At 42.2% G+C, this 26,806-nt stretch overlaps 2 protein-coding genes across 2 annotated transcripts in view; one reads left to right on the top strand and one right to left on the bottom strand.

Moving 5' to 3' along the window:
* Positions 1 to 21,295, top strand: part of TPK1 (thiamin pyrophosphokinase 1) — a 347,090-nt gene extending 325,795 nt beyond the window's left edge. The window contains exon 9 of the mRNA XM_063129032.1: positions 20,378 to 21,295. Within this exon, the coding sequence (XP_062985102.1) occupies positions 20,378 to 20,508 (131 nt within the window). The 3' untranslated portion in view covers positions 20,509 to 21,295. The remainder of the gene's footprint in view (positions 1 to 20,377) is intronic.
* Positions 21,296 to 21,999: 704 nt separating this feature from the next.
* Positions 22,000 to 26,154, bottom strand: SEC61G (SEC61 translocon subunit gamma). The gene is made up of 4 exons (XM_063129044.1): positions 26,047 to 26,154; positions 23,719 to 23,818; positions 22,984 to 23,086; positions 22,000 to 22,137 (listed from the first exon to the last, which is right to left on the bottom strand). Exons 2-4 carry the CDS (start codon positions 23,810 to 23,812, stop codon positions 22,128 to 22,130), a joined length of 207 nt encoding a protein of 68 aa, XP_062985114.1. The 5' UTR covers positions 23,813 to 23,818; positions 26,047 to 26,154; the 3' UTR covers positions 22,000 to 22,127.
* Positions 26,155 to 26,806: the final 652 nt, after the last annotated feature.

The following is a 26,806-nucleotide window of genomic DNA, read 5'->3' as shown; positions in this document are numbered from 1 at the left end:
AAGAGATTGAAAGGGCCATGTCCAGGTTGCAACCGTATCAAGCGTTCCCACAAGAAGCCCCTTGCGTGTCTGAAAACATAGCACAGGGTTGTTGATTAGAACTAATAGCTTCAACGAAGGTGTTAGTACTGCTACTACACCAAAGGAGTATCCAAGCCTTCTTGTGTGGCTGAGAGTTAAAACTCTAAATCATCTCAAGCTACATTTTCAGACCACAGTAATGAATTGAGCTTGGGTAGCATTCAGGGCTAAAGTTGAGGCTGTCAGATGAAGGGGAGAAAGAACCCTGATATCCTTCCATCACATCTGGATGCCATCTTGGCTGAGAATCCCTTGCCCACAGCAGTGGTATTTTGTCCCTTTGAGACAAAAGTTATCAACTAGCTCAGCCTTCCCCAACCTGATGCCCTTCAGAGGAGTTGCTTGTTTGTTTTTCAGCTCATTTTCCCTCGCATGCCAAGAGAGGCTGCCTTAAGCAGTACCCCATTTATGTTCCAACTTGTGTTGGGCCAAATCCTGCCCCCAATTTTTGGAAGCTTTCTGTCTCCCTGCAAAAGAGGCATTGTCCCTCTTTCGCAGGGAGGGGGGATTCAGAGAATTTTCTCCTTGGGGAGAGGGTCTGGGTTTCCTATGAGACCATGTGACCTCTCCCTCTCCCATAAGCACTCAAGAAGAACTTCTGGGCTCCTGAAAATGCCAGGGGTATTTTTAAAAAAGAAAAAGAAAAAAGACCCCTCAACAACTGGCTACATTTAGAAAGGTATGTGAAAAACCTGTCCCCTCACCAAAGAGAAAAATTCTCTGAAATTCTCAGCCCTCCCAGCCTCTTTCACCCAAGTTTTCATTTTTGCCTGACCCCCGATGAAATGCCGAAAATGGAATGGTCGAAATGTTCGGCCTAGCCAGCACTAGTTCCAGCACCCTTCCTGAACCTGACACTTTCACTGATTATGGGTTTCTGTCATAGAAAGGCCTGGGTCGTGCTGCACATTAAGGATGCTTCAGTGTGCCACTTCAGCTTGCCGTCCCTAGTCCACCTCTCTCCTGCGTAAATTATGCAAATTGGGTGGATGCATGTAATTTCTCATCACTTGTTCTGCAGTGCTGTTTTGCATAACAAATTCTAGTTTTGCCCATCATGGAGCTTTGCAGGGCAATGCCCCCACTCTTACCCCTGTCACCGGAAACTTTATTCAGTTATCCCTCTGGTCTCTGAGATATCTATAGGCGTGGGCCCTCATGCTTTCTGGCCTAACTTTGCCACCATAAGGGCTAGTAACTTGCCCTTTTAAATGAAATGTACATGATATATGTTTGCAATTGTGCATTGTTACTCAGCGTACAGATTTGTATGTTTGTAAATGAGTATTTTAAGAGCAAATTTGATGTGAACGTATATGGGGTTTTATCTGTAGGGGTATGGGGCTTGGGATTCCCCTTATTGTTGTTTGGATAGGGATGATTAGATCTCCCGTCACACCTAGCTGAACCTTCAGGGAGAATAATCAAATTGCCACCATTCCCACATTTGCATTGCGGCAAGTGTTTCATCACTAATTATCAGGACTTGGGTGTCTCTGACTTCTTGGGCATTTACTAGACACCAATATCTGCCTGAGTAGGCGATCCAGGGGCGGGGCGTAGAGGAATGAGAAAGATTTCAGGCAAGATGATGAACAGCTTGGTGTGTAAATCAAGTCTGCTTGACAGGAACTCACTACAGCCCTAGAAAGATATGCTTGGGGAGTTGATTTCCTTACTTTTCAATTGTGCCTGTCACCATCTTTTAACCCCTAGTGTCTGAAATTAGTTGGCGTTGACAGAAATCCAACTAATTTCAAGCACCCGGGGTTAAAAGACACTGACAGGCTGTAATGCATTTGATTTAGTCTATGATTGGTGTGGGTTGGTTTTTTTGCGCTTTTATTGCCTGATTTCTGAGTTGTCAATTCCATTCCCCCTGCCCTCCGCCCCGGTTTTACCTAACAATGTTTGAAGTGTAGCTCAACCCTGTGCTTTTCCTTTTATTTAGATGGGTTTATGGTTAAATTGGAAGCCAGCCTCATGTGCTCCATGCTCTAGGATTGGGCAAGGCACTGATATACTTCCCAGAAACTCTGTGTGTGACTGCTACCCTTCATCTTGAAAGCGTGTTTGAAGGTTGGGGGTGACATGCAATTGATGGCAGTGTTAAAAATTTAATGTGTTGTGGAATGGTGTACCAGTACATTAATAGAGGCGTGTTTTAAGATAAGCCATTTCAAACAACATTTTTTTTTCATTAACCAAGAAATACAATATAAATGAATATATGTAGCAGCATATTAAAGCTGCTGTATGATATTCAAGAGCCAAGGAGGTGCTCAGAACCTGATCATTTCCCGTTAGTACAAAAACCTTTCATTCTGCTTGGCCTAACTAGAAAAAAAAGTATATCTCTGCCAAAGTGGTTTTTCTTGGAAAAGGGGGAGAAGGAAGACACTCGATCCTTCAAGTTAACACTGCCCCGTGGGAATATGAGATCTTCTTGAATTCTGACACTACCATGGAAGTCAATTTGCAAAACTAACCAGAAGAAAGTTTTAAAGGTCATACTGTAGGTTGCTAGGGATAAGCGTGTGCTCATTGGAACACACGCTTATCCCTAGCATCCCTCCCTGTTGGAAAGCGGAGTCACTGAAAGATGGCCACGTGACTTCTTTTACAAATGACAATCCTCTATTTGAAGGGCTGCCCAGCCCAAGTCTGGTTTAAAGATAAAGAACCATCACATGGCAGAGCTGGGACCTTGAAGTTGCCCATCAACAGCACCTGGACAGCAGACTGAACAAGGCACACAGATCACAGCCTTCCACACCATGTTGAGGTGTACTGTATTTCCAGTATCTTGTAATTATTTCAGTGATAACAAATACTTCTAAATTTGCATCTATACATATTAATTAGCATATGGGGATTTTACGCAAATAGGTGTCCTCTTTTGTCAATATTAATATTTTTAGACCAAAAAAAAAAAAAGAATGAGGCTAAAGAAGACTCTTGTAAGGTAAAGTATTCTTTATTTTAATGCATATGGATTAGATGCAGGATCTGGATTTTCCATGAGAATAAGGGCTCTGCTTGTGGAAGGTCCCTCCCACTCGACTTTTGGGGGGGATCCCACACACACCACAGCTCATCCCATTCTGCAGGTTCTTCTTACTCTGTGTAGCATTTTTAGGGGGCTGGAGGTGCTGCATGGGAAGGAGTTAGCAGGAAAGTCTCTTTCCGTCAGCGCAGTTGATCCAGCATAAATTTGGATCCAACCCTACATGAGCATTCATAGATACTGATGAGCTAACAACACAACCTCTCTCAAAAACCAAATTAGCAATATGTCATAATAAGGATCATGTAGAAATACCTAATTCTCACCATACAACCCTATGCATGCTTTACTTAGAAGTAAGTCCTCAATGGCAATTTCCTCTCCATTATTACGTGTGCTTGTTGTTGTTGTTTATTACAATTCTATATCACCTCATAACCAAAGCACTCTGGGTGGTTTACAATATTATTATGACAATAGTGTTATCAAAGTCATTTTTGCATAGTTATATGCAACATTTGGACTGAGTGTATATTAATAAATATCTTTATATTAGAAAGGACAAATGTCAACATTTGAATGGGTGGTATATAGGCGCCACTCATAAATGGATAAAAATATGGGTATTTGGTCTTCTTCTTTTTTTGAAATTACACATCATCTTTCCCCCTCCTTTTTTTTTTTTTTAGAATGTTGTACTTGATGGAATATTGATATTTCTATGCATGTAATTTCTTGTTCTTTTTTCGTTTCTCTTTCCACGATTTGTGTTTTGTTTTGTTCTGTCAAATTCACAATAATAAAAAAAAAGATTAATAAAAAAATATTAGAAAGGACAAATGTCGTGCATTATAGAGTTCCGCTTTTTAAAATGGGTTGCAGGGTTTATTCTGAAAGCCTGCTTGGATCTGTCAGAAACACTGAACTGATAGCATGATTAGGTTTGTTGAATCCCTACAGAGCTTGTTTACAGACATTTGTTAAGTTTGAAGGCCAGTGGCTCCTACAAATTCTCCCTGTAGTGAACATCTATAGGATTTTGCATAAACAAGTCATTAAATAAAAAGCCACTGTACTGACTTGTAATTGGAAAAGCAAAGATGCTCGTGGTATGTACATAGCACATTGATCAAAAGGATGACTCGGGCTTAATGAAGTAATAAAATGGGGGGGAAATTAAAAAATGTAATGCTTAATTGTGAGGTAGCAGATCAGAACGTGTTTGTAACATCAGGTTTTAACACAACTTCATCTCGGTAAGGAATTTCTGTTAGTTTTGTGTGAGAGACAATCTAATATCCCAAAATATGTGTGTAAAATGATATTTAGTTCATAATAATAATTGTACACAAGGAAGTACTGAAAAAGAAGGAATCCTGAGGTTCATTTCCCTTTTTCTGTTTCACATGAGTAAAAACATGTGCTGGATCCAGACTAATTTGCCATATCGGTTTCAGTGGGCCTACTCTAAGTATGGCTCAGTCTGGATCCAATGCACTGACCCCAATCCAGCTGTGTGCTCATTGTGTACAATAGCTAGTGGGTCGGGGTGGGAATATACCTCTCCATTTGCGTTAAAACAAACAAAACCCATTCAACCAGTACAATGGGCAGTATTCAACAATGTCATTCCATTCATGCAAATTCCCTTGTGCTAATGCAAGCGACCTCTAGCACAAGCCAATAGCATTAGCTTGCACAGTGGATTTCTTGGGCATCTAACTTCCTCCCCAAAGCAAAGGGCTGCCTTCTATTTACCATCTTTATTTGGATTCCGAAGGGTGGTTTCGTTTTTAGAAGCTCAGACCCCACGTCTGCATTGTACATTTCTTTTCACCATACCAATTTGCCTTCTGGGAAATGAGTGTCTTTTGACTGGACAAACCCAGCACGGCAGCCATTTTGTGAAAGGGCAAGCCCCTCTCTACCATGGCAGCCATTTTATGAGAGCACCCACTTCATTCTCTCAAAATTCTACAGGGATTTGGGACCCCAGATCAAGAAGCTGTCTGTGTGGGAAGGGAATCCCTACCCCTTTATCTACTCTTTTGATCAGAGAAATGAGGGGAGGAAGGTGTGATCCAGCTGCCATTTCCCTTGTCAAAATTACCCTGCTGGAAGCTTTCTTCTTCTCTTGCTCTTCCTCTCCTTTCTTCTATCTGTGATGCTCCAAATGTGTGCTTGTACAAGGTAAGGGTGAAGGCACCTGTGATGAAATCACCTTCTAGTTACCTTAGTCTGTTTTGTTACAGTAATCTGAACGTATTTAGCAGGAACTGTATATTCAGGTAAGAAAGGGTTAGCTGAGAGCAGGATGGGGCTTGTGTGTGGTTGTCCATTTTAGTTCTGCTGGGGGAGGGAGTGATGCCACAGGAGGTTTTATTTTCTGCTCTGACAGTTTTGTGGGGAGATGGGGTTTGGAGTTCAGCTGAGCACCATCTTAGTTGGGGAAGGGAGAATTTAGAGGGATAGTGAGGCAGGCTTAGGTTAATCAACAACGTACATGTAAATAATAACATCTATGACACTGAAACAACATATTGCAAATAATACACTTTAATTTTATTTTTCTGAGGTCAATCCATGTTCCAGCTTGGTCTTCGTTTACGCCACTGTATACATGAATGCAGAACAGCCAGCACATCCTCCCCCAAACTAGAAGTAACAGTGAGAAATTCGACACACTTGGCTTTAATTGTGGCTGGGTAAAAGGTTAGCTAAGCCAGTGGGTATGGCTGATTTGGCTGTGACATCCCACTCCTTGGGCTTATTATCCTAGGCATGAAAGGATAATAGGGGAAGCCTGAGGAGAAGGCTTCTTGTGGCGCAGAGTGGTAAAGCAGCAGCTTTTACAGCTGGAACTCTCCCCACGTCCTGAGTTCGATCCCAGCGGAAGCTGGTTTCAGGCAGCCGGCTCAGGTTGACTCAGCCTTCCATCCTCCCAAGGTAGGTAAAATGAGTACCCAGCTAGCTGGGGGAAAGGTAATCATGGCCGGGGAAGGCAACGGCAAACCACCCTGCTATAAGGCCTGCCAAGAAAATGTCAGCGAAAGCTGGCGTCCCTCCAAGAGTCAGTAATGACTCAGTGCTTGCACGAGAGGTTCCTTTCCTTTCCTTCCTGAGGAGAAGGAGGGGTAGATGTCACAGGACCCACTTTGAGAAAGGGGGAAGTTGGCCACGCAAACTCCACCGATTCTCTGATCCAGATTTCCCAACCCCCCTTCCCCACCCTGTCCAAAAATGGCTTTTCTTGGTTTAAAAGGGCACCTGCATGTAACGTGCAGTTTACTTATTGGGCCTTCATCCTTTTTGAGGTCAACATGACTTCACAGGGCTTATTTCTGAGAACTGCTGCTTCCCCATATTACAGATTAATTCAGTTGCGTTGCATTTACTTTGTTCGTTTCCAGGCAGGCTTTTTGTGACATGAAGACAAATGAAGGAAGGTGAGGTACTTTGATACAATGCTAATGAGGCTGATATAATGATCTTAGATAAGTATTGTCACCTCACTGCACTGATAAGGAAACTCTGCATCCAAGGAGGATAAAGATAAATGGAGTTTCTTCCCTAACAGGAGTGTTAACAGTCTCGCGTAGTTGCCTGAGGTTTAAAAAATAGATCTGTCTGGAGGAGAGAGGGACTCCATTGTTGTTGGCTGTCTATAGCAGATCAATTCCTCTCCTTGCCCCACCCCCACCCCAAGAAGTATTTTTCCACTCCAGAATGAACAGAGCATAAAACGCTGAGCTGATACTTAGGTGCTGTGCATACATTTATTCTTTTCACTTTCCAGTGAGAACGTAATGCCATGTTTCCATAAATTCCATTATCTTCTCAAAAGTAATGGCACAGTTTATTCTCAAAAGCTCCACAATAAAGCTCCTTGTTATGAGGTTTAATTTGATCCGAAGCTGCTGTGCATAATCTAAGCTTTATGAGCCACATTATAGACCAGCAGAGAACGGTCCACAAGGCAGAAACATGCAGCCAAGCGTAAGTCTGGCCCATGGCCAGTTCACGCCAATGGTAACAAGATGGCCATCGAATGGTGGGCAGATGTCATCCATTTGCTTGAAGTAAATCCAGACTAAATGTCATCACTTTCCTATGTCCTTACTCTTTGTTCGTGGCTGTGGCGCTACCCAGAAGCCTCAAGGGCTTGGCTGGTGCCCTGCATGAACAGACTTCACTGTAAAACACTCCCCAGGTCCTCTGCAATGTGCGGGGGTCCTGTGGCAGACACATGTAGGTTGAAAGAGTGAAGGTGGAAGGTTTGCAAAGCTGTGGCGTTATGTAATATGCACAAATCAGTTCGTGATGACCCATCTCCAGCCAGCCAATGTTGGACCCTAGAGAGCACTCCTTTTCATGTATGTGGCGGAGTGGAGGCTGTTGTTGTTTCATTTCTGTGTTATTTATTTCATTGCTCCCTTTTGGCTGTACAATGATCACAAATAACATCACCAAAAATCAGCTGTGACGCCACCAGTAAGAGAACTGGACTATCGTCTTAATCTGGCTATGTACATTAATCAGATGGTTAATATACACAGAAGCCATTGTTCCAGGGCTGGCTCTACCGTTACTCAGAGTGTAATATACACAGTTGCCTCAGGCAGTAGATGCTGCGACATGGCAGCAAAATATCGGAGCAGAGAGCTGGCCTACATGACGCCCGCTAAGCCAGCCTGCTGCCTTCTGGTGTGGTGGAGGATGCTGTCCCATCGCTAGTGTTAAGGAAAGATTCAACTCTCAATTCAGTCAGCCTTTGCATGTGGGATGGGAGGGGGCACCATCTTAGCCTTCGTCTCAGACGGCAAAATGCCTTGGATTAGCTCTGCATTACCCACAATTCCGTCGCACTTCAATACGAAGAAGAATCAAGATGGCACATAGCAGCAGACAGGATAGCGTTCCAAAGTGCTCCTTTATGTCCTCGCGTAGACGTGAATAGTTGCCATTCGTTCATAGGGCAGTCGGGGAGGGCAGCAAAGTCATGTACTCAAGTATAACGTTGCAGTGAGGACAAAACTTGCTTTTCATGGACAGCCCAGATCTTACTGTCAGGGATCCCACAGGGGTGTTAAATGTGTCTCTGTGCAGAGCCAAACAGTGCGCAGACATAAATGCATACACAGTCCCTGCAATACGCAGGCCCTTGCTTCATACACATATATTATCCATCATAGTAGAAAATAAAAAGTAAAGCAGAGTGCTGCTTGTCAGTGACCTGCAAAGACAAGCTGGTGTATTATTCTTCAAATGCAGATTTTGCTTCTGACACAGAGGCTTTAGGGAATTCCGTTCTAGATGAATTGTCATAGGTGAGAAAATTGTTATTCAGTATTTCACTTTACTTATGTTTCAAGTTATTGATCTTCATTTTTCTATCATTTTATAATGCACAAGTTCCCTCAGGGGGAAAAGCAGACGTTTGTGTTTATTTTAATAAAACTTTTAGTTGAATATTGTTTCTGATATTCCAAATATCAAGGTTTGAAGAACTTTTTCTGAATAACAAAAATTTGAACTCATTCTAATTCTGAATTTTTAGTATTAGAGACAACCTAATGGAGAACTTAACTGCAATAATAATATTCTCTGATCCCCTAGAATAGTGTGAGGTTCAGAGGTTTGAGGTCATTCATCATGGATCTCTGCAAATCTGTAGTAAGTTTTTGGATCTTCAAAACCAGTATAGGATTAGTTTGCCATTTTAGAGCATAGAGCTGGTCTTTAAGTGTGTTTTTTCATCAATGCTCAGTCAGTTTAATCCCAAATTTATTAATCCCAGATTAATCCACTGACGCTCTAGCTGACATCTACCACATGACTTTGCTAAATATGTAGATCTTTCAAGTGTCTTTCCTGCCTCTTGCTTTTTCCCACTTTTTTCCCATGGAATAACGGACTCAAGTTAAAGGAAGCCAGATTCCAGCTGGACATCAGGAAAAACTTCCTGACTGTTAGAGCAGTATGACAATGGAATCAGTTACCTAGGGAGGTTGTGGGCTCTCCCACACTAGAGGCATTCAAGAGGCAGCTGGACAACCATCTGTCAGGGATGCTTTAGGGTGGATTCCTGCATTGAGCAGGGGGTTGGACTCGATGGCCTTGTAGGCCCCTTCCAACTCTGCTATCCTATGATTCTATGATTCTTCGTATCAGCACAGCGTGTGAGAAAGACCTCCCTTCCCGATGCAATCCAGTTTACACCAATAGCCTTTTCTTGCTCTCTTTTCTAATTATCCTTCCTGGTCTCATAAACTAGGTTGGAAGAAGTGAACGGCTCAATCAGTAACATGCTTCATCTGTCATCTAAGCCCTTAGTGGTCATATGTAGTAATCCTGGCCATCTTTGAGATGCTTGGGGAATATGCATACTATAGGCATATTTTCAAGAGTTCTCCACCGATGTGGGCTAGAAACTGTTTTAAAAATAAAAGATGAGAATTAAAATACTAATTAATGAGTATACAGTCATTCTGTTATCTGTGAAAACCAACATGTTAACATCTGTTTACCATTTACATGAAAATCATCCAGAGGTTTGGGCTGCAATGTCACCAACATGTGGATGACACACAGCTCCACCTCTCTTGTTCCCCGCCTCGATCAAAATGAAGAGGCGGGTAAGAAATAAATTATTATTATTATTATTATTATTATTATTATTATTATTATTATTATTCCATCTATTTTATTTATTTATTTATTTATTTATTTATTTATTTATTTATTTATTTATTACATTTTTATATCACTTAATAGCCAAAGCTCTCTGGGCGGTTCACAAAAATTAAAACTATGAAGAGCATAAAAACAACCAACAATTTAAAAACACGAATATGAAATACAATATAAAAAGCACAACCAGGATTAAAACCACACAGCAAAAATTGATATATGTTAAAACATGGAATTAAAACTGCCAAGTTTAAATTTAACTTAAATTAAGTGTTAAAATACTGAGAAAATAAAAAGGTCTTCAGCTGGCGACGAAAGGAGTACAGTGTAGGCGCCAGGCGGACCTCTCTGGGGAGCTCATTCCACAGCCGGGGTGCCACAGCAGAGAAAGCCCTCCTCCTAGTAGCCACCTGCCTCACTTCCTTTTATTATTGTATTTTTTTATATCCCGCCTTTTTTCCTCCAAGGAACCCAAGGTGGCATACATAATCCTCCTCCTCTCCATTTTATCCTCACAACAACAACCCTGTGAGGTGGGTTGGGCTGAGAGTCCTGTGACTAACCCAAAGTCACCCAGTGGGTTTCCATGGCCGAGTGGGGACTAGAACCCAGATCTCCTGACTCCCAGTCTAACACCTTAGCCACTACACCACACAGACTAATCCCAGGAAGGCTATGGACCTCCTCAATAGGTGTTTAGAGGAATTTTTGAGATGGATGAGGGTGAACTAGTGGAAGCTTTAGCCAGACAGGATAGAAGTACTTTGAGTGGGGAAATCTGCTCATCTGGATGAAGCGATTCCACTAGCATTGAATGATTTGCATTCCCCCTGGAGGACCAAAATTCATAGTTTGAGGGCCCTTCCGGAGCACAGGTGGCAACAGTATAGCCAGTTGTGCCCTTTATCAACTTTGGTTGGTACATCAGCTGTGACCCGATCTAGGGAAAGCAGACTTGGCCTCGGTCATGTATGTCTTTGTTATATTCAGACTGGGCTACTGTAAAGTGCTCTCTGTAGCACTGTCTTTGAAGATGGCTCAGAAACCCCAGCTGGAAGAGAATGCAGCCACTTGTGTCCTCATCAAGACTGAATGGTCAGATCATAATACACCAATCCTGTATCAGCTGCATGGTTGCTTAGTAAAAAAAAAAACATCTTTGGCAGCCCTTTTTACAGACCACTACAATCAGTAAGGATGGTGGGCATTAGAGAGAGGGCCTTCTCAGGGATGGCCCTGACCCTATGGAATTTCCTCCCAAAAGACATAGAGGTGGGTCCTTCTGTGTCTGCTTTTAATTAAAAGAAACATCCTGGTTTTTAACTAAAAAAATAGGGTATTTGTTGCTAATAAATTTAACAATAAATTTAAAACTGAAATTTATTGGAATTAGTTTGTTTAAAATTGCTTACATTTAATATGATTTGATTACATATTATTATTATTATTATTATTATTATTATTATTATTATTATTATTATTATTTTATTCTGTAAGCTTCCTTGGGAAGACTATTGTTCTAAAAGGCAACCATTTGGGATGGTTTCACCAAAAGATGGTCCAAATGGTACACACTCAGGTTGCAACTTTAGCTGCCTTCAGAAGTTTCCTCCATAAATTCAGAACCCATGAAGGGAGGGAGTGGAACCACAAGCATTGGCCATACAAAAGTCCCTGCCCATGAACAGAAGACCCAATCACTCAAGTCTCCCTAACACATAAAAGGTGTGCAGGCTCCTCCATAAACCTCCCCCAAACCACGGCCGTCTGGGAGCGGTCCCAGTGATGTTGGAGGCAGGGCCATCACCCAAAGCCCTCCATCCTGCCCCATCCATTCAGAGGGGATTTTGGAAGGAGGCTTTTGTACACGATTGATGTTGTATTGTTGCTGTTTTTAAAAAGTGTTAGCTGGGAAATTTCCAGTTCAAATGTCACCTCAGCCATTAGCTCATTGAGTTCCTCAGGCAAGCTTCAGCCCCCTGTCTGCAATATAGGGATAACACGGAGCTAATTTTCAGCGTTGTTGTAAAGGTGTATGCAAAGCATCATTATTAATTTCCAGCTAGAAGATCTACAATGAGGGAGGAGACTTGTCACATGGCACACAGGTGTGTGTTGTTGTTTCATATAGCACAGTGGTGGTGGGCAGATTTTGCTGAATTCTTAGGAAAAACAAGCAAAATTCTCACCCAATCCCGTCAAACAGTTATGTGTCAAAAAATATGGCCAAGTCATATAATAATGTGTTAGATTTGCCACTTCGTTAATTAATCTCAGCCGTGGTTGTTTGTTTTCTTCAATGACAGCAGTTAGAAATGTTTGCTGGGTAGGATTCACCTGTTTACACGGAATTAGGTGACTTGATAGTCCTGTTTAATCCTTGTCAGTTTCACCAGTGTTTCAGTCAACAGCCTTTGCAAAAGAAAAACGGGTTGGAGGGAAAGAGGAAAGGCGCCACCTACTGTGCACAAGGAGCTATTGCTGAACTGATTTTATTCAACCAACTAATTTCCCTTTGTATTTTTATCCATCATTTAGCCCTGCTGTGTTTCTTTCCCAGAGAGAAGAGATTTGGACGGGGGGAGGAGTTAGCATGAGTTTTGTATCTCATGCACCCTCAACCTGGGGCCCTCCAGATATTTTGGACTTCTAGTTCCATCTTTCCAGGCCAGGCTGGCTGGGGACAATGGGAGTTGTAGCCCAAGACATCTAGAAGGCAGCATCTTGAGGAAGGCCGGCTTGAGCTCCCTGGTGCCCTTTTGTGCTAGAATCTAATATCTGATTTTAGGGTTTTTTTTAGTGTGCAGTTGGGAATCTGATAATGTGCAGTTGAAAACGGTGAAAAAAATAAGACACATTATGTGTTAGTGTTTATTAAGAACTTAACAATAGACAAAGTCAGGGATGGCATGTAATACAAATTATATAAGGATGCAGGTGAAAGAGCCCTTGATGGTGTGACTGATGTTCTTGGGTCCTGTGACATTGTTGCCTGAATAGATGTGGGGGCAAAGTTGGCACTTGGTCTATTGCATGGTCTGATCGCTCTGTGTCTCTGTCCTGTGTACTATTTGCTGGTTAGCATCCGCTTCAGGTTGGGAGGTTGTCTGTGGGCCAGGACTGGCCTGCCTCCCAAGGCTTGTGGGAGAGAAGTGTCTGTACTGCTGATGGGTTGGAGTTCACTGATGATCCGTTGCAGTGGTTTCAATTGGGGGCCGTAGGTGACAACCAGTGCTGTACTTCTCTTGCTCTGTCTTCCTTCCTGGGTATCCGTATGGCCCTGTCAATCTGTCTTGAAGTTTAAGGTGCTACTAGTGTTGGTGATAATGCATTTGGCTTTTGACAGGGCATTTGTGCAGTTGGAAACTTTGCTTTTAAAAAAACCTGCCTTATTTGGGTGCAGTGGTAGCCACTGGCAAGTGTTGCAGCTTCACCCCCCCAAAAAAACAAAGGCACTCTTCGCTAAGCTGCTGATGGCCCTGACAAGATCCAAGAAAAGCCAGCACAATGGCATTTTTCCCTGAAGTATGTGTGGCTGGGGAGCTCAGCCTTGCTGCTGTACTCCCAACACCTTGGCTGTAAAAAGAAGAAAAGCATTTTACCTGGGAAAGGTGGACCCAGCAGAGGCTTGAGGAGCCAAAGAAAAATGGCTGTATATGTTTGTTGTCCTCATTTTGTAGCAGGGTTGGGGAGCTTTTCTTCTGTCCAGCGCCATATTCCCTCCACCGCAATCTGTCAGAGGTCACATGACAGCAATGGGTGGGCCACTCTCCCCCCCCCCTTGTTCCCCACCAAACAGGCTGCTGGGTGAGAGACTGATAAGCGATAGCTCTCGCGAGAGGTCTGAACTGAATGCTTGTGGAGAGCTGTTGAAATTAAGCCACAGGCCGCGTATGGCAAACCTGTTTTACAGTGTACCCTAAGCAGAATGCCATACCCTCAGGGTTTAAAGAAGTGCAAGAACTCTGGCAATAAGGGCTCGTAGAACTCTAAGCCACATGTGAGAAACCCCTGGCCCGTGAACAGCGTGCAGCCCTCAGGGGCCTTTCCTGTGGCCAGCCAATGCCCTGGTTTCTGCCTGCTGAATACCACCACCCGCTTTCTTCCTCACACTAAAAATATTTCCTACACTCATTTCCCGCTTCCTTGATCCAGCTGTGCCCAAAGGGCCAAAATTCCTCCCCCCCCCCCTTAGATTGAGAGAATGATAGCTGGGGAGAACCACTGCTATGCAGTCCCCTTCACATGTAAATTATTTGCATTCCCCACAAACAGCTTCTTGGTGGACTGGAGGCTAACCATAGCACCAAGAGGCCAGAATTCCACCACACATCCTAGAAAGCTCCGTGTGCATGCATGTGTAGGGCAGGGATGGAAATCCTCAGGCCCGAGGTCCCAATCCAGCCACCGGGAGTCTCCAAGAAGCTGTGCCCCTTTCCCCAAAGCACCGCTCAGTTGAGGAGTTCCCAGCGTTTGCAGTTTTTTCTCCTCTCTAAAAGGTCGCAATGCCTCTTCTGAGGCTCAGTTATTGGCAATAAGAGCTTTCAGTTAAAATATGTCAGTAATTTTGGTGTGTTTGCCCTGACCCTTTTGCTTTTGGTTCTGCTCACAACAGGAACGCAGCCCCACCCCCCAGGAGTTTCTCTGAAATGCATTTCAGCCCTGGGACTGAAAGAGGTTCTGCACCGTGGGGTGCCAGTCTGTTGTGTGAGGGAGGGAGGGCCGTTTTCTATGGGCCCTCTCACCAATGCAGCCCTAAAAAGATTCCCCAAAAACCCTGGTGCATCCAAGGTCAGTTTAGACACCCTATTCAGTTTTGCTCCAGACACCTATGGCAAGGAACTTAGATCTTTGCAGTTGTGCACACTACTTCCATATATAGGTCAAACCTAATCCAGACCCCTTTTTCTGTTCTCTTTGTTCTGCATGAAGCCACCCCCCCCAAACCCCACGGTGGCAAGAAGGCATGCAAAGCATTCCTCTGGACTCTTCTCGCTGCCAGCTATCTGGGCTTCCTAAACCTATTCCCTCTACTCAGTTTCCTCTCTCAAGTCATTTTTTATTATTTTTACTTTGTTTCCTTCAGGGCCTGACAGGAACACACTGCATCATGTTCCTTCTCAAAGCTTGTACCTAAGGGAGCATTGTAGCCTCGTGGGCAGATTTCAGGCATGTGGGATCTGCTTTGATTTTTACTAGAAACTGGCGATCCAGCAGCCAGATATTGGCACAAAAGACTTACACTTGGAATTATAGAATTTATTTTCAGTACCAGAAGTGAATGGAGCACACAGCCCTTCCTCACAAAAATCCTCTCCTGTTTATCCTAATTTTTCCTTTCAACCGTGTAATTTAGGGTTGGGGGTGGTGGTATCATTTTGTTGCCTTGCCAGTCTACCGTAAATTACCCAAAGATCTACTAGTAAATCCAGTCCTACATTCTACCTAATATAAAAAAAGTCTTCAGGAACTTTCAGAGTTCTGTTTGCCCCTAGTTCCTCATGCAGACTATATCAGCAACTTTGGTGGTCTGCAACCAAGTAAGGCTTCCTGATCCACAAGCATCCCTCAAAGTGACCTGTTTTGTCCCTTGCTTTCGTGGAGAGGTAAATATACACATACGAACAAGGACACACATTTACAACACAGGTGGCCTGGAAGAGGTTGCCACTTCAACTACTACTATGCAAGCTACGGTTTACCCTGCCCCAGGTAAAGCAGATATTTAAAATCAGGCTGTAAGATGCCTTGCAGACATTGTCAGCTAGGGAAAGTGAAGCATCACTGTCCTTCATCTCAAGTCACTTCACTGCATCCTGACACAAACAGGCGATAAGGAAAGGGAAACAGCAGCAGTATATGATTGATGATGGCGCTGATCCATACATTTTACCACTTACAGACTGGTGAGCCAAGTCAAAATAGTTTTAGCATACAGAACAGTATTTTGTAAGCTTCTGATGGCTGAGACACACTTGTAGAGCAGGGGTGCAGTCTTTCTGGCACTCAGGGTCAGGTGCACGCACACACACACACAATTCTTAGCAATGTGAACATTTTCCTACCAAGCACACAAAGCACAGCTCAGTTCTTTGCACGTCTACTCAGATGTAATGCCCAGTGCCGCAGGTTTCAGGCATACAAAGCACAGCTATTTAGATTGGCATTACTGGGGGTGGATGGGGAGGGGGTGTTTCTTTAGGTTAAGTCAGGGAAATCATTCTCATATCTGATCAGAGAAAAGAGCGATTTAAAGGCATTTAAATTTTATGTTTAAGAATGCCGTTTTTACTGCTTAAAAACTAAAGAAAGCCTTTCCACCCCCAGTGACACCAATCTGGTTTGCCCAGCACTAACAGCCATGCAACTTGCTGCCAAGGGCCATGCGTAGGCCGCGGGTTACACAGCCCTGTTGCAGACTGCAAAAGAATTCAGACTTACGCACCCTCAGGAAGCCGATCCCATGTGTTTTTGCACAAGCCACTGCTCTGGACTTGCCACTTTTCCAGTGATTCATGCTGAGAGGTGCAGCCAAAGGCCTCTTCTGGGTGTGGAGCAATTGATTGCTCCATTCCCACCTGATGCAAAGTCACAGCCAAATGGCTTGCCCTTAGCAAAGAGCTGTTTGGAAAGAGGCAAGACCAAAGCAATGGGCCATGCAGAGCAGGCAGCCAACTCCGTGGATCCACACTTTTGAGGCCAGACTAGCCTTGATTTCATTAATTTATTTCTCATGACATACTAGTGGTTCTCTCATGGCTGCCTACCTGAATTAGGTATTCAAGCAGGGCTGCCTAGTCCCTAACAGTTAACACTATCAGAATGAATCATACATAGCCCGCAGGGCAGGATGGGGGGAATTACTTGGTCTCAAATAACGAAGTCCAAAAACCTTGAAATAATTTCCGTTAGTGAGTTCGGGATGGGTGGGAGAGGCTGATGTGTGTGGCAGCTATAAAGAAGGCAAACTCCATGTTAGGCATGATAAGAAAAGGAATTGAGAATAAAACTGCCAGTATCACACTGTTTTTATACAAATCTATGGTGCGGCCACTTACATTGTGTGCAGTTCTGGTCACCACACCTAAAAGAAGATACCATAGAGCTGGAAAAAGTGCAGAAAAAGGCAACTAAAATGATTAAGAGGCTGAAGCATCTCCCCTATGAGAGAAGGGTACAACAGCTGGAATTGTTTGGCTTGGAAAAAAGGAGGCTGAGAGGAGACATGATAGAGGTGTACAAAATTAGGCATGGTGTAGAGAATGTGGATAGGGAGACATTTTTCTCCCTCTCTCAAAATACTGGAACCTGGGGTTATCCCATGAAGTGGGGAGTTTCAGGACAAATAAAAGTACTTCTTCTCACAGCGCATAGTTAAAATTATGGAATTCACTACCCACAAGATGTAGTGACAGCCACCAATTTGGATGGCTTTAAAAGGCGGTTGGATACATTCCTGGAGGAGAAAGCTATCAATGGCTGCTAGCCTTAATGGTTATGTGCTATCTCCAGTATCCAAGGCAGTAAGCCTGTGTGTACCAGTTGCTGGGGAACATGAGTGGGAGGGAGCTGTTGCACCATGTCCTGCTTTGTTGGTCCCTGGTCGACAGCTGGTTGGTCACTGTGTGAACTGAGGGCCAGACTAGATGGACCCTCAGTCTGATCCAGCATGGAACTTATGTTCCTATGCTTTGTGTAATGTTTTGGGATGTGTATGTGCCTACTCACCCCACCCACCCACGACATCTTTTCCCCTGTATTGTTCTATTCCATGGGTGGAATTTAGTCACAGGTGCAAACATAATTCTTTGAAATTTGCAGGGGAAAGGCAGACTAGGGCCAGTAGTTCCCTCAATATAATTATGTGACATTTGTTTCGGTTTTAATGGCTTTTTGCTCCGTTGACACAATCAACAACAGTAGAATGAAGATGGTTACAATGCAATGTAATGTTATGACAATACACAAGCACTGTGAGGAAAGTGGACTTGATTGTGACGAGCAAAAGGCTAATTTTTAGAAGCTGAAATGAGGTATTGCACAGGATATACACAACAGCAAGAGGGATGGGAGTGATGATTTAGTTTATTGATCAGTGCTGAGAGTCCCAGTGGCTCAAGCTTCTGTGGTGAACAGGATACTGAATAGTAAAAGTAGGTATGACCTTTCATAAATGGATCCTTTCCATCCAAATCTCTATACATTCCCTACCATGTCCCAGCAGAATTCAGTTGACCCACTCTCTTTTCCCAACCATTTTACTACACTTATTGTCAAAATCAAGGGCCATGAAATGGCTAGCCAAAACAAAATTCCATTTCAAAGAAGAAAAATATTTGTTTTTTGTTATGAAACGGGCCCATCGAGTAGCCTTTACCCGGCTTCGATTCGAGCTGATGGACACAATGATGTTACAGGGTAGATTCCAAGGTATTCCATCGAAAGATAGACTATGTATATGTGGCAACCCTGAAATTGAAGATTTAACTCACTATTTACTTGAATGTTGTTTATATTCAAAATGTAGAGAACATTATCTATCTATGTTTTTAATACGCATGAGAGACTGGTCAGCCAAGGATAAATTGGCCTTTCTCCTACGCGGTTCTAACTATTTTGTGACCCAGAGGGTTGCTCTCTTCGCTCTTAAAGCAGCCAGTATAAGGAAAAAAGAATTAGAAAAAATGGATTAATTAATAAGTTTTTATCAAATGTTGCAATATATGTGGGGTTTTATTAACTGTTAGTCATATATAATGTATTAATTATGAACTGTATATTGTTTTAGAATTTTAAATCATAAATTTTAAGTATTTGTTTGCTTTTAATAATATGTGATTTTTTGAAATGGTCAGTAGACTTATTCAATAAAGGTATTCATTCATTCATTCATTACTACACTTATCACCAACACCCTTGTTTGCTAAACTACACCCTCCTGCTCTTCCTTCACCATGTTCGTTCCATATCACACTTTTTCCTCCTCACTTACACCAGCCTTCCCCAACCTGGTGCCCTCCAGATGTATTGGATGGCAATTCTCATAATTCCCAGCCAGGAAGAGCTAGTGACCATACTGGCTGGGAATTCTGGGAGTTACAGTCCAATACATCTGAAGGGCAACCAGGCTGGGGAAAGGTGACTAATACCATTCTAGGAACATCTCAGCTACAGGCTCAGATGACCTGAAAGCTATGTATGGCAAAGGCTTTTAGGGTGGCTGGGGAAGAGATAACATTACAGTCTAAAACTCATTAAAACACTGACAGTGTAGGGTCACTTGTTGCTTTCATAAAGATGTTTCATCTCCTGTAAATATGAAGGAAAGTGATATCCAATGGAGAAAAGTGTTAAGCCGCTAGTCCACAATTGGATATTTCAGTAAGCCAGAGGCCAATAATGAGCTGGGGACCATTGCCAGTGAGTCCCTGGATACAGGTACCTTCTGTATCCTCCACCTTTACATCACAACTTTTAAAAAGATACGTCTAAGAAATTGCAATTTTAATTAGTTGTACAGAAAGGGAAGGAGAGCTAGAGATCTTGAGTTCTCAGATCATTTTTATGGATACCTGCCCTGTTGAGCAGATCATTTTAAACTGGGGCTGTCCTTTGAATTGAGTTTTAACTATTCCAGCAAATCATTTTGTTGCACTGATTGGCTTCACCCTTTTATCATATCACTCCCACATGAGCATAAGTAAGGGCAAATATTTCTTAACCCTTTCCTTCCCAAGGAGAGCAACAACTCTGCCACTGTCTCGCAGGGCAGCAAAGGTGATGTATAGTAAGGGAGAACTATCAGGAGCTTTACTGAAATCTAGATGAGCTCCGGACTGAGACCTTGGCTAATGCTTCTTGGAACATACAAACCTACTACACTACAGAATTTAAATGGGCTATCAGTCATTACCTCTTTCAGGGAACCCAAAGAATTGTGGTTCAGTTAGGCAGACTTACTTTAACAGAAAATGTTAATCAGAACTGCCATTCCCCGGATTCTTTGGAGGAAACCATGATAATAACAGTTTAACACCAGTAAGAGCTTTATATGCATAGCAGTATGCATGTTTAGGATCATGCTGTAAGTGGTTAAGAAAGCAATCCTATGCCCGACAGACAGCATCGGGGGGGGGGCACATATGATAGTTCCCGATTCAGGGATCCAAGGTCAGAACACTGTCTCCAACCTCAGACCCAGGAGTCCGAGCTCCCCACCCTCCCCTTGCAGCCGGCATGGAGAAAACAGTGCCAGCTACCTTTCAGAGTTTGCAAAAGTAATCTCGGAGGACAGAAAGGCAGCTGTTCTGTGGGTGGGGAGAGCCCTAGCTAGACGGGCAAAAATGCCCATCTACCAAATATATAGGGCGGGGAAAGCACGGAAGTGGAGATGCCCTCCACACTCCTCCCACACCGCATTGGATGCCAATCAGCCTCAGAGTTCAGAGGCTGATAGGCATCTAAATAGGATTGCACCCTAAGAATATTAACATTGGACCAGCTTTGTCATGTTTATATGCACTTCCTGTGTTCATTAAGAGTATAAATGCATCAAGCTTTGGAATTTTTGAATTAATTTTTCTTTTTCATTGCTTGCAGATGGAAGCGTTTTAAGGTTTGGAACACTGGTCAGCACTTCAAACACTTACAATGAATCTGGGGTTGTGACTGTCGAAACTGACAAGCCTTTGCTTTGGACAATGGGCATCAAAGATGAAGAGTGTGCCTGAAAGGCTATAAGTCGCCTTAATTTTGTTAAGACCACGCCTTAAAGTGACATTCCTTGGAAACCTCCAACCCTTAATGAACTCAGAATTACGTATAACGCAGTTAAAAGTCATTCACTGTAATTTTACAAAAATTTACACATTAGCTTATTTTTATGCAGCTTCTATCTGTAGAGTGCCAGGGCTTTTTATGACTTGTTATTGCTGTTGGATCAGTGTTGTATATATAAGATTTTTTTAAAAGAAAAAACTGAAAATGGATATATTTTTCAATATACTGTGTACAGGGTAGTTGCTTTTAAAGAGGGGGAGGGATAGTAAACGTAAGTGGATATACAATGTCTCATAAGTTATTTATCATATAAACGTCCTCAAGCAATTGGTATCGGCTTTCAGTAATGCACCAATTGGCAACAGCATACATGTATATTTACATGTGCGCATGTCAGAAACCAAATAATGCAGAAAAGGAGAACAGACATGCAGCCTCCAGAAACAAAGCCTATCCGAATTGCTCCTACACAACTCCCACCATCAGAGAACATCTGACTCTTTACTGCTAAAGGAAGCACATCCTGAAAGCTTGAATATCCTCATGCTGATGAGCTTGCTTGCTTGCCACCTTGAGTGTCATTTTTCTTGGTTGAAAGGCGGGGTACAAATCAATAAATGGTATGAGAAAAGACAAGTGCACCCTGAAAATGTGTGCCAGGGATAGCGGTGGATGGGAACAATGCCTCTTGAGTAATTTTATTTGTGTGTGTGTGTACACAAGCACATGTGTGTATAATGGTGGGGTGTGCATATGGTAGCTTTGCAAATGTTCATAAATGAGGTTGTCAAGGATAGTCATGACAGACCTTAGTCTCATAAATGTCACTGGAAACAGAATTAAACTATAGTAAATCCCATTCATTGTCAATTTAAGCAGTTTCGTTAGTATGTTAATCTGGCCTTGCTTTGATCTGCATGAACCATTGTAACAAATTTTGAGCTTGACACATTTCATAATTGCCAGTTTAACTGAATATATTATTCAAAAAGAAAACCAAGGTAATGCCACATTGAGATCAAACATTACACCAAGTCTTACATTTAATAAAGATTATTTTGAAAGAGTAGATTTGGTAGTTATGTTTTTGCTTTTGACATCACATAGGGGAGCAGACAGTTGGGACTACTTTACATTTGGAGTCAAACATAGGAAGGGGGAATGTTTCGGTGCCAGATCTCTTCAGTGGCAACCTAAAACTAAGTTTGTACACAAAAGTTATGTCTAGATTGACACAGAGCTCCTGTGTGCTGATCAGTTTATTCTAACATTGATGCTCCTCATAACCCCTGAAGAAATGGGACATTTCATAAAACACTATCTGATCTCCTCTCCAAGCTTACATCTTATTCACCAAGGACAAAGCTTTACGAGTCTGTGATGAAAGTTAATCAGGGTCAGTCTACATGTGCTTGCAGTAACCAAATAGGATGCCACACAGGTTTTACTTTAAAACGTGGTTTATATTGACAAGTTGTAAAAGATCGATGCAAATTACTCAGTTAGAAAGCCCACACCATTTTCCCAAGTGACCATGCTCAACGTGAAGCAAGACTTCTTCCTGATGCATTCAGCCACCCCTGTAAAAAAGAAAAAGCCACAATCAACCAGATGCTCTGCAATGTGACATTTAATTATATTACTCTGCCATGATATATTGCTTAAGTGATCCAATGTAGTCGTTACAATCAGAAGTGGAAGAAAAAAATGGGAATAAGAATTATATAGGAGCAGAGAACATTAGGTATAGTCACTGGTCAACTGAGCTCCAAGGTCTCGATTTGTATTTTTTGAATAGCAGCCCCACAAGCTGCACAGCAAAGGACTTCTGAAACTAAGGAGAAATCATAAAGACAGTTTATAATATGACATAGTAGACTGTCATTCAAAAGGAGGTTACCCCATTGGCTGAATGCAAATCTTCACTAAATCACTACTTGGGATCTCAGCCTATGCCCGGATCAAAAAATACTCTTTATGTTCTAAGTTATACTTCGAATGTAGAACAGAAGCCCTCTTCCTTGCAGAAATACTTAACAATAGCACAAGTCCCTTATCACTGTGGGCCTGGTCACACACTTGATTGGATTCTATTGATTTCTTAATTGTGTGTGTTGCTGTTTCTTTTTTATATAAGCAGCTTTGGATATTATTTTTTAACAAAAAAACAGCCTAGAAATATTTAAAGCAATCAATGTGATAGGGAATATATGGTAGACACTCGAAGCAGCCATCAATGTTACTCTGCGAACACTAGATGTGTCGATAATTTTAAACACCATGGTGAGGGTGGCATGGTTTGTGTACCTAGAGAGAATACTGCATATTATCTTAAGTCCCAGCAGAGCGACCCAAAAAATGTTAGCATGTTCCTCACATGTGTTTTTTTTTCAATACTATTAACATCTCCTGCCACATTTACTTACACAATGATGTTGTTGATTGGAATATGGATCAGTTTTACAAAGAAACCAATGAATCCCATTATTGCAAAACCTATTGCTGTTGCCATGGCGATCTTCTGGAATTCTGAAATGAAAAAAACTTGTCAAAATGCAAGTGATTAACACTTCAATTGATGGCGATTTCAAACATGAACTCTTAAGTGGATTTGAATAGTTATTACAAGTTATCTTAGCCTGGAGTATATTCTTGAACAATTGAAAAATAACATTTTTGCAACCTGAGATTTAAAGCTGGCATACTAGGGCAATAGTCAGCTAGCGCCCTTTTATTTTATCCCGGCCAACGTGGCCAAATTGCAATTATGGGAGCTGCAGTCCAATATACATGGAGGGAACCAGGTTGGGGAAGACAGCTTGAGAGTAAAAGATGCGCTCATTAGTGACAAGCACGTGTCTAGACCCTTGCTCAAAATCACTCTCCTCCCCTACCCCCTCATGTTCAAAACATGAGCTCAGTCAAATGTATACCAGCCAAAGAAACTTATTATGCTATTTCCCTTTTTAAAAATGCAATCTGAGTGCAGCATGAGCTGCTTCTGAAAAACTGACTTTTTCACCTACAAAATGAAAATATGAGACTGAATACAGAAATCTCATATGAACCCATATTATCTACAAAGCGTGTTTCTTTACACTTTGTTTATGACGGTATTGCATAATACTGATTCAGGTTTTTTTTCTTCTGGATTGCTTTACCTTTCCTATCTGGCTTTGTGCATCTTTTAACAAGTCTGATGGAATCTTTCACAAACTGCCGACTGGGTTCCACAAATTGCATTACTTGATCCATGATAAACTGCAAGAAAAAAAACCCCAAATATTAAGCCGTTCTGTACCATCATTCCAAAGCAGCCCAGAAGTTACCTTCTCCAGAAATTATACAGATGACGAGCAAATAAAATGACAAGTGCATAATGTTTCACAAGTTTGGGGTTTAGCTTTTGCAAGAGCACATACCTTGATGTTAACTTAGAAACATACCAACTTTGGGGTGTTTAGCATGAGAAACATTGTTTTTCCCCCTATTTGTCAAGTCCACATACAATGTATTTTAAGAAACTTCCAACATTTCCCTGTAACGTTATCTTTTGCACCAGTATACAGTGCTTCTTAACACAGCTGAAGAAATATTACTGTAACAGGAATGTCAATTCCTAGTACTCAGAAAATCTGGATCTCTTGCAGTATATACCATCAACAACTACGGGTAACTCTGAGACTCCCACATCTGTTCCCTGCCTCCTTTCCTATTCTTTTTAGGAATACCCAGCAGCTCAAAACTTTTGACAAAGCTGCAATATTGTTAGGGGGGAAAGGCACTGCATGCACAGTTGATGGGCCGGGGGAGGGGGGGAGAATGTATAAAACAAAGTGGAATTATAATGCCTAAAACTACACAGTTAAATAAGAAGTCTCCACCCCATCCATATATACATCTGATATCTGAATTCTGAAGCTAGTTACACGGGTTAGCAGAACGCTCCACAGCCCTTGATGTTGGCACAGAAAGACTGGCAATTCCTTTTTAAATGCTTAGCATCAACTCCCATTCTCTTGGGCACATTTATACAATAGTTAATCAGGAATAGTGTTTGCACCATGGGCAGAGGACCTGAATGTGTGTACAATGCATCATGTGATGGGACATGGCTTAGATTTTATTACCCTTCTACACCCGGAGTTGGATCCAGACCTAGTCAAACATACAGCAAACTCACTGAAATCAATGGAACTAAGGTTAGTCATGAACCAATTCATTCTCACCTATTTCAATGGGTGTGCTCTACGTATGACTAAGTCTGGATCCAACCCCCACACTTTTTGAGGAAAAGGAAAGAAGAGAAGGTAATAATGATAAAGATACATCACACAGTAAGTCAGGAGTTGGCAGACTGATGCCCTCCAGATGTTCTGAACTACAATTCTTATCAGCTCAGCCAGCATGACCAATCAAGGATTGTGGGAGTTGTAGTCCAAAGCATCTGGGAAGTACCAGGTTGCCTATCCCGACAATAAGTGATACATATGGACTGAACTGCCATATTTTGAACTGCCTCCTAGCAGACTCAGGCTCCCAGCACAGAACCATCTCACCCCCAGCTGCAACATCTTTTTGGGACTGACAGCTTAAGAGGCAGGCTCCTTTGGGGGTGTTGAGTATTTTAACTCTTTTTTGGGGGGGGATTTCTTTTCCTATGTTTTAAAATGTATGTTTTAAACTTTGTAATACCGCCTTGAGGCCCAGTATTGGGCAAAAGGCAGAATACAAATAAAATAATAATAATAATGGAGAGATTTTGTCGCACTGTATTTCCAGACTAGATGGTGGGAAAACCAACACTTTTTCAGTGGCAAAGGCACTCTGCTTCCAAGATGAAGTAGGTGATGTCCCACAATATCTCTAGTTCAACTATGACACACACACACACACACACACACACATGGAAGGCTATTCCTGGCACCAACCTTGATGTATTTTCGGCATTAAATGAAGACCTTTATTTACCTATGCTTTTAAAAATGTTTTTATACAGGTTCAATCTGGGTCTTTACTTTTACCTCAGCCACCTTTGCTTTTACATTATGTTAGATTGGGTTTTTTTATTACTATTTTTATGTATCATTATTTTCACTTTTAACTTTATTAACCATTTCAGGAGGTTTTACCTGAAAAAAAGCATATAAATTCATTAATAAACCAAAAACGCTCAGCAGCCTAAACACCAAAAGACTAATAGCCATACCCCTCCCGCTGGAAGCCCTGACACTTCCTGCCATATTATTATTATAAATATTATTATTATTATTATTATTATTATTGCGTGGGTGGAAAAGGAAGGAAAAGACAGGAGGAGATTGGCTATGGTTTCTCGGCGGTAAAGCCACTCTGCGTATGCCCAGAGACTTACAACTGTTGCTAACAGCACAAACCTCACGTTCGACCCTTGGCGACGTTATTCCCTCCCTTGTCCCCCCACAAGCCACATAAAAGCCCGGGAACCGCCCCCGTTTAATCTCCCTTACCGATTCTCGGTGAGGCGCCGCTGCGACTAAGACCGGCCAACGATGCTCCTAAAGACACGTAGCAATTCGAGCAAGGCAAGAGGAAGCCGGAACCGGAAAGAGGAACTAGGCCGGGAACGCCCACGCGCGTCAGACACGGGTTTCCTCTCAAAGGGGACGCAGTCTCGATTGTTGTCGTACGATAATTCCGGCTCTCAGGTGAAGCATTTCCAATCCTCTAAAAGATAGGAGAAGTAAAGAAGAATCAATAGTTTTAGACTCAAAACAGGGCGGGCTTACAGGCGGCTTTTTGATGCATTATTTCCAATAATCATCTACCCCACCCCACAACTAAAAAAATAAGTTTTTTAAAAAGAGATAGTTTATTTATTTATTATTTATTAATTACATTTGTATACCGCCCAATAGCCGGAGCTCTCTGGGCGGTTCACAAAAATTAAAAACATCCAAAGTATAAAACAACAGTATAAAACCATAATATAAAATACAATATAAAAGCTCAACCAGATAAAAACAGCAGCAATGCAAAATTACAAATTCAAAACACCAAGTTAAAATTTATTTATAGACTGTTAAAATGCTGGGAGAATAAAAAGGTCTTCACCTGGAGTCTATAAGCATTTAATGTAGGTGCCAAGCGAACCTCCATAGGGAGCTCATTCCACAGCCAGGGTGCCACAGCAGAGAAGGCCCTCCTCCTGGTAGCCACCTGCCTCACTTCTTTTAGGGTGTTCTCTTTTTCTAGCAGGGTTTTTTGTGC

Source organism: Elgaria multicarinata, chromosome 1 (genome assembly GCF_023053635.1).
Source record: "Elgaria multicarinata webbii isolate HBS135686 ecotype San Diego chromosome 1, rElgMul1.1.pri, whole genome shotgun sequence".
NCBI lineage: Eukaryota > Metazoa > Chordata > Lepidosauria > Squamata > Anguidae > Elgaria > Elgaria multicarinata.
Note: the sequence above shows the minus strand (reverse complement) of the source record. Positions and strands in the feature narration are given on the sequence as shown.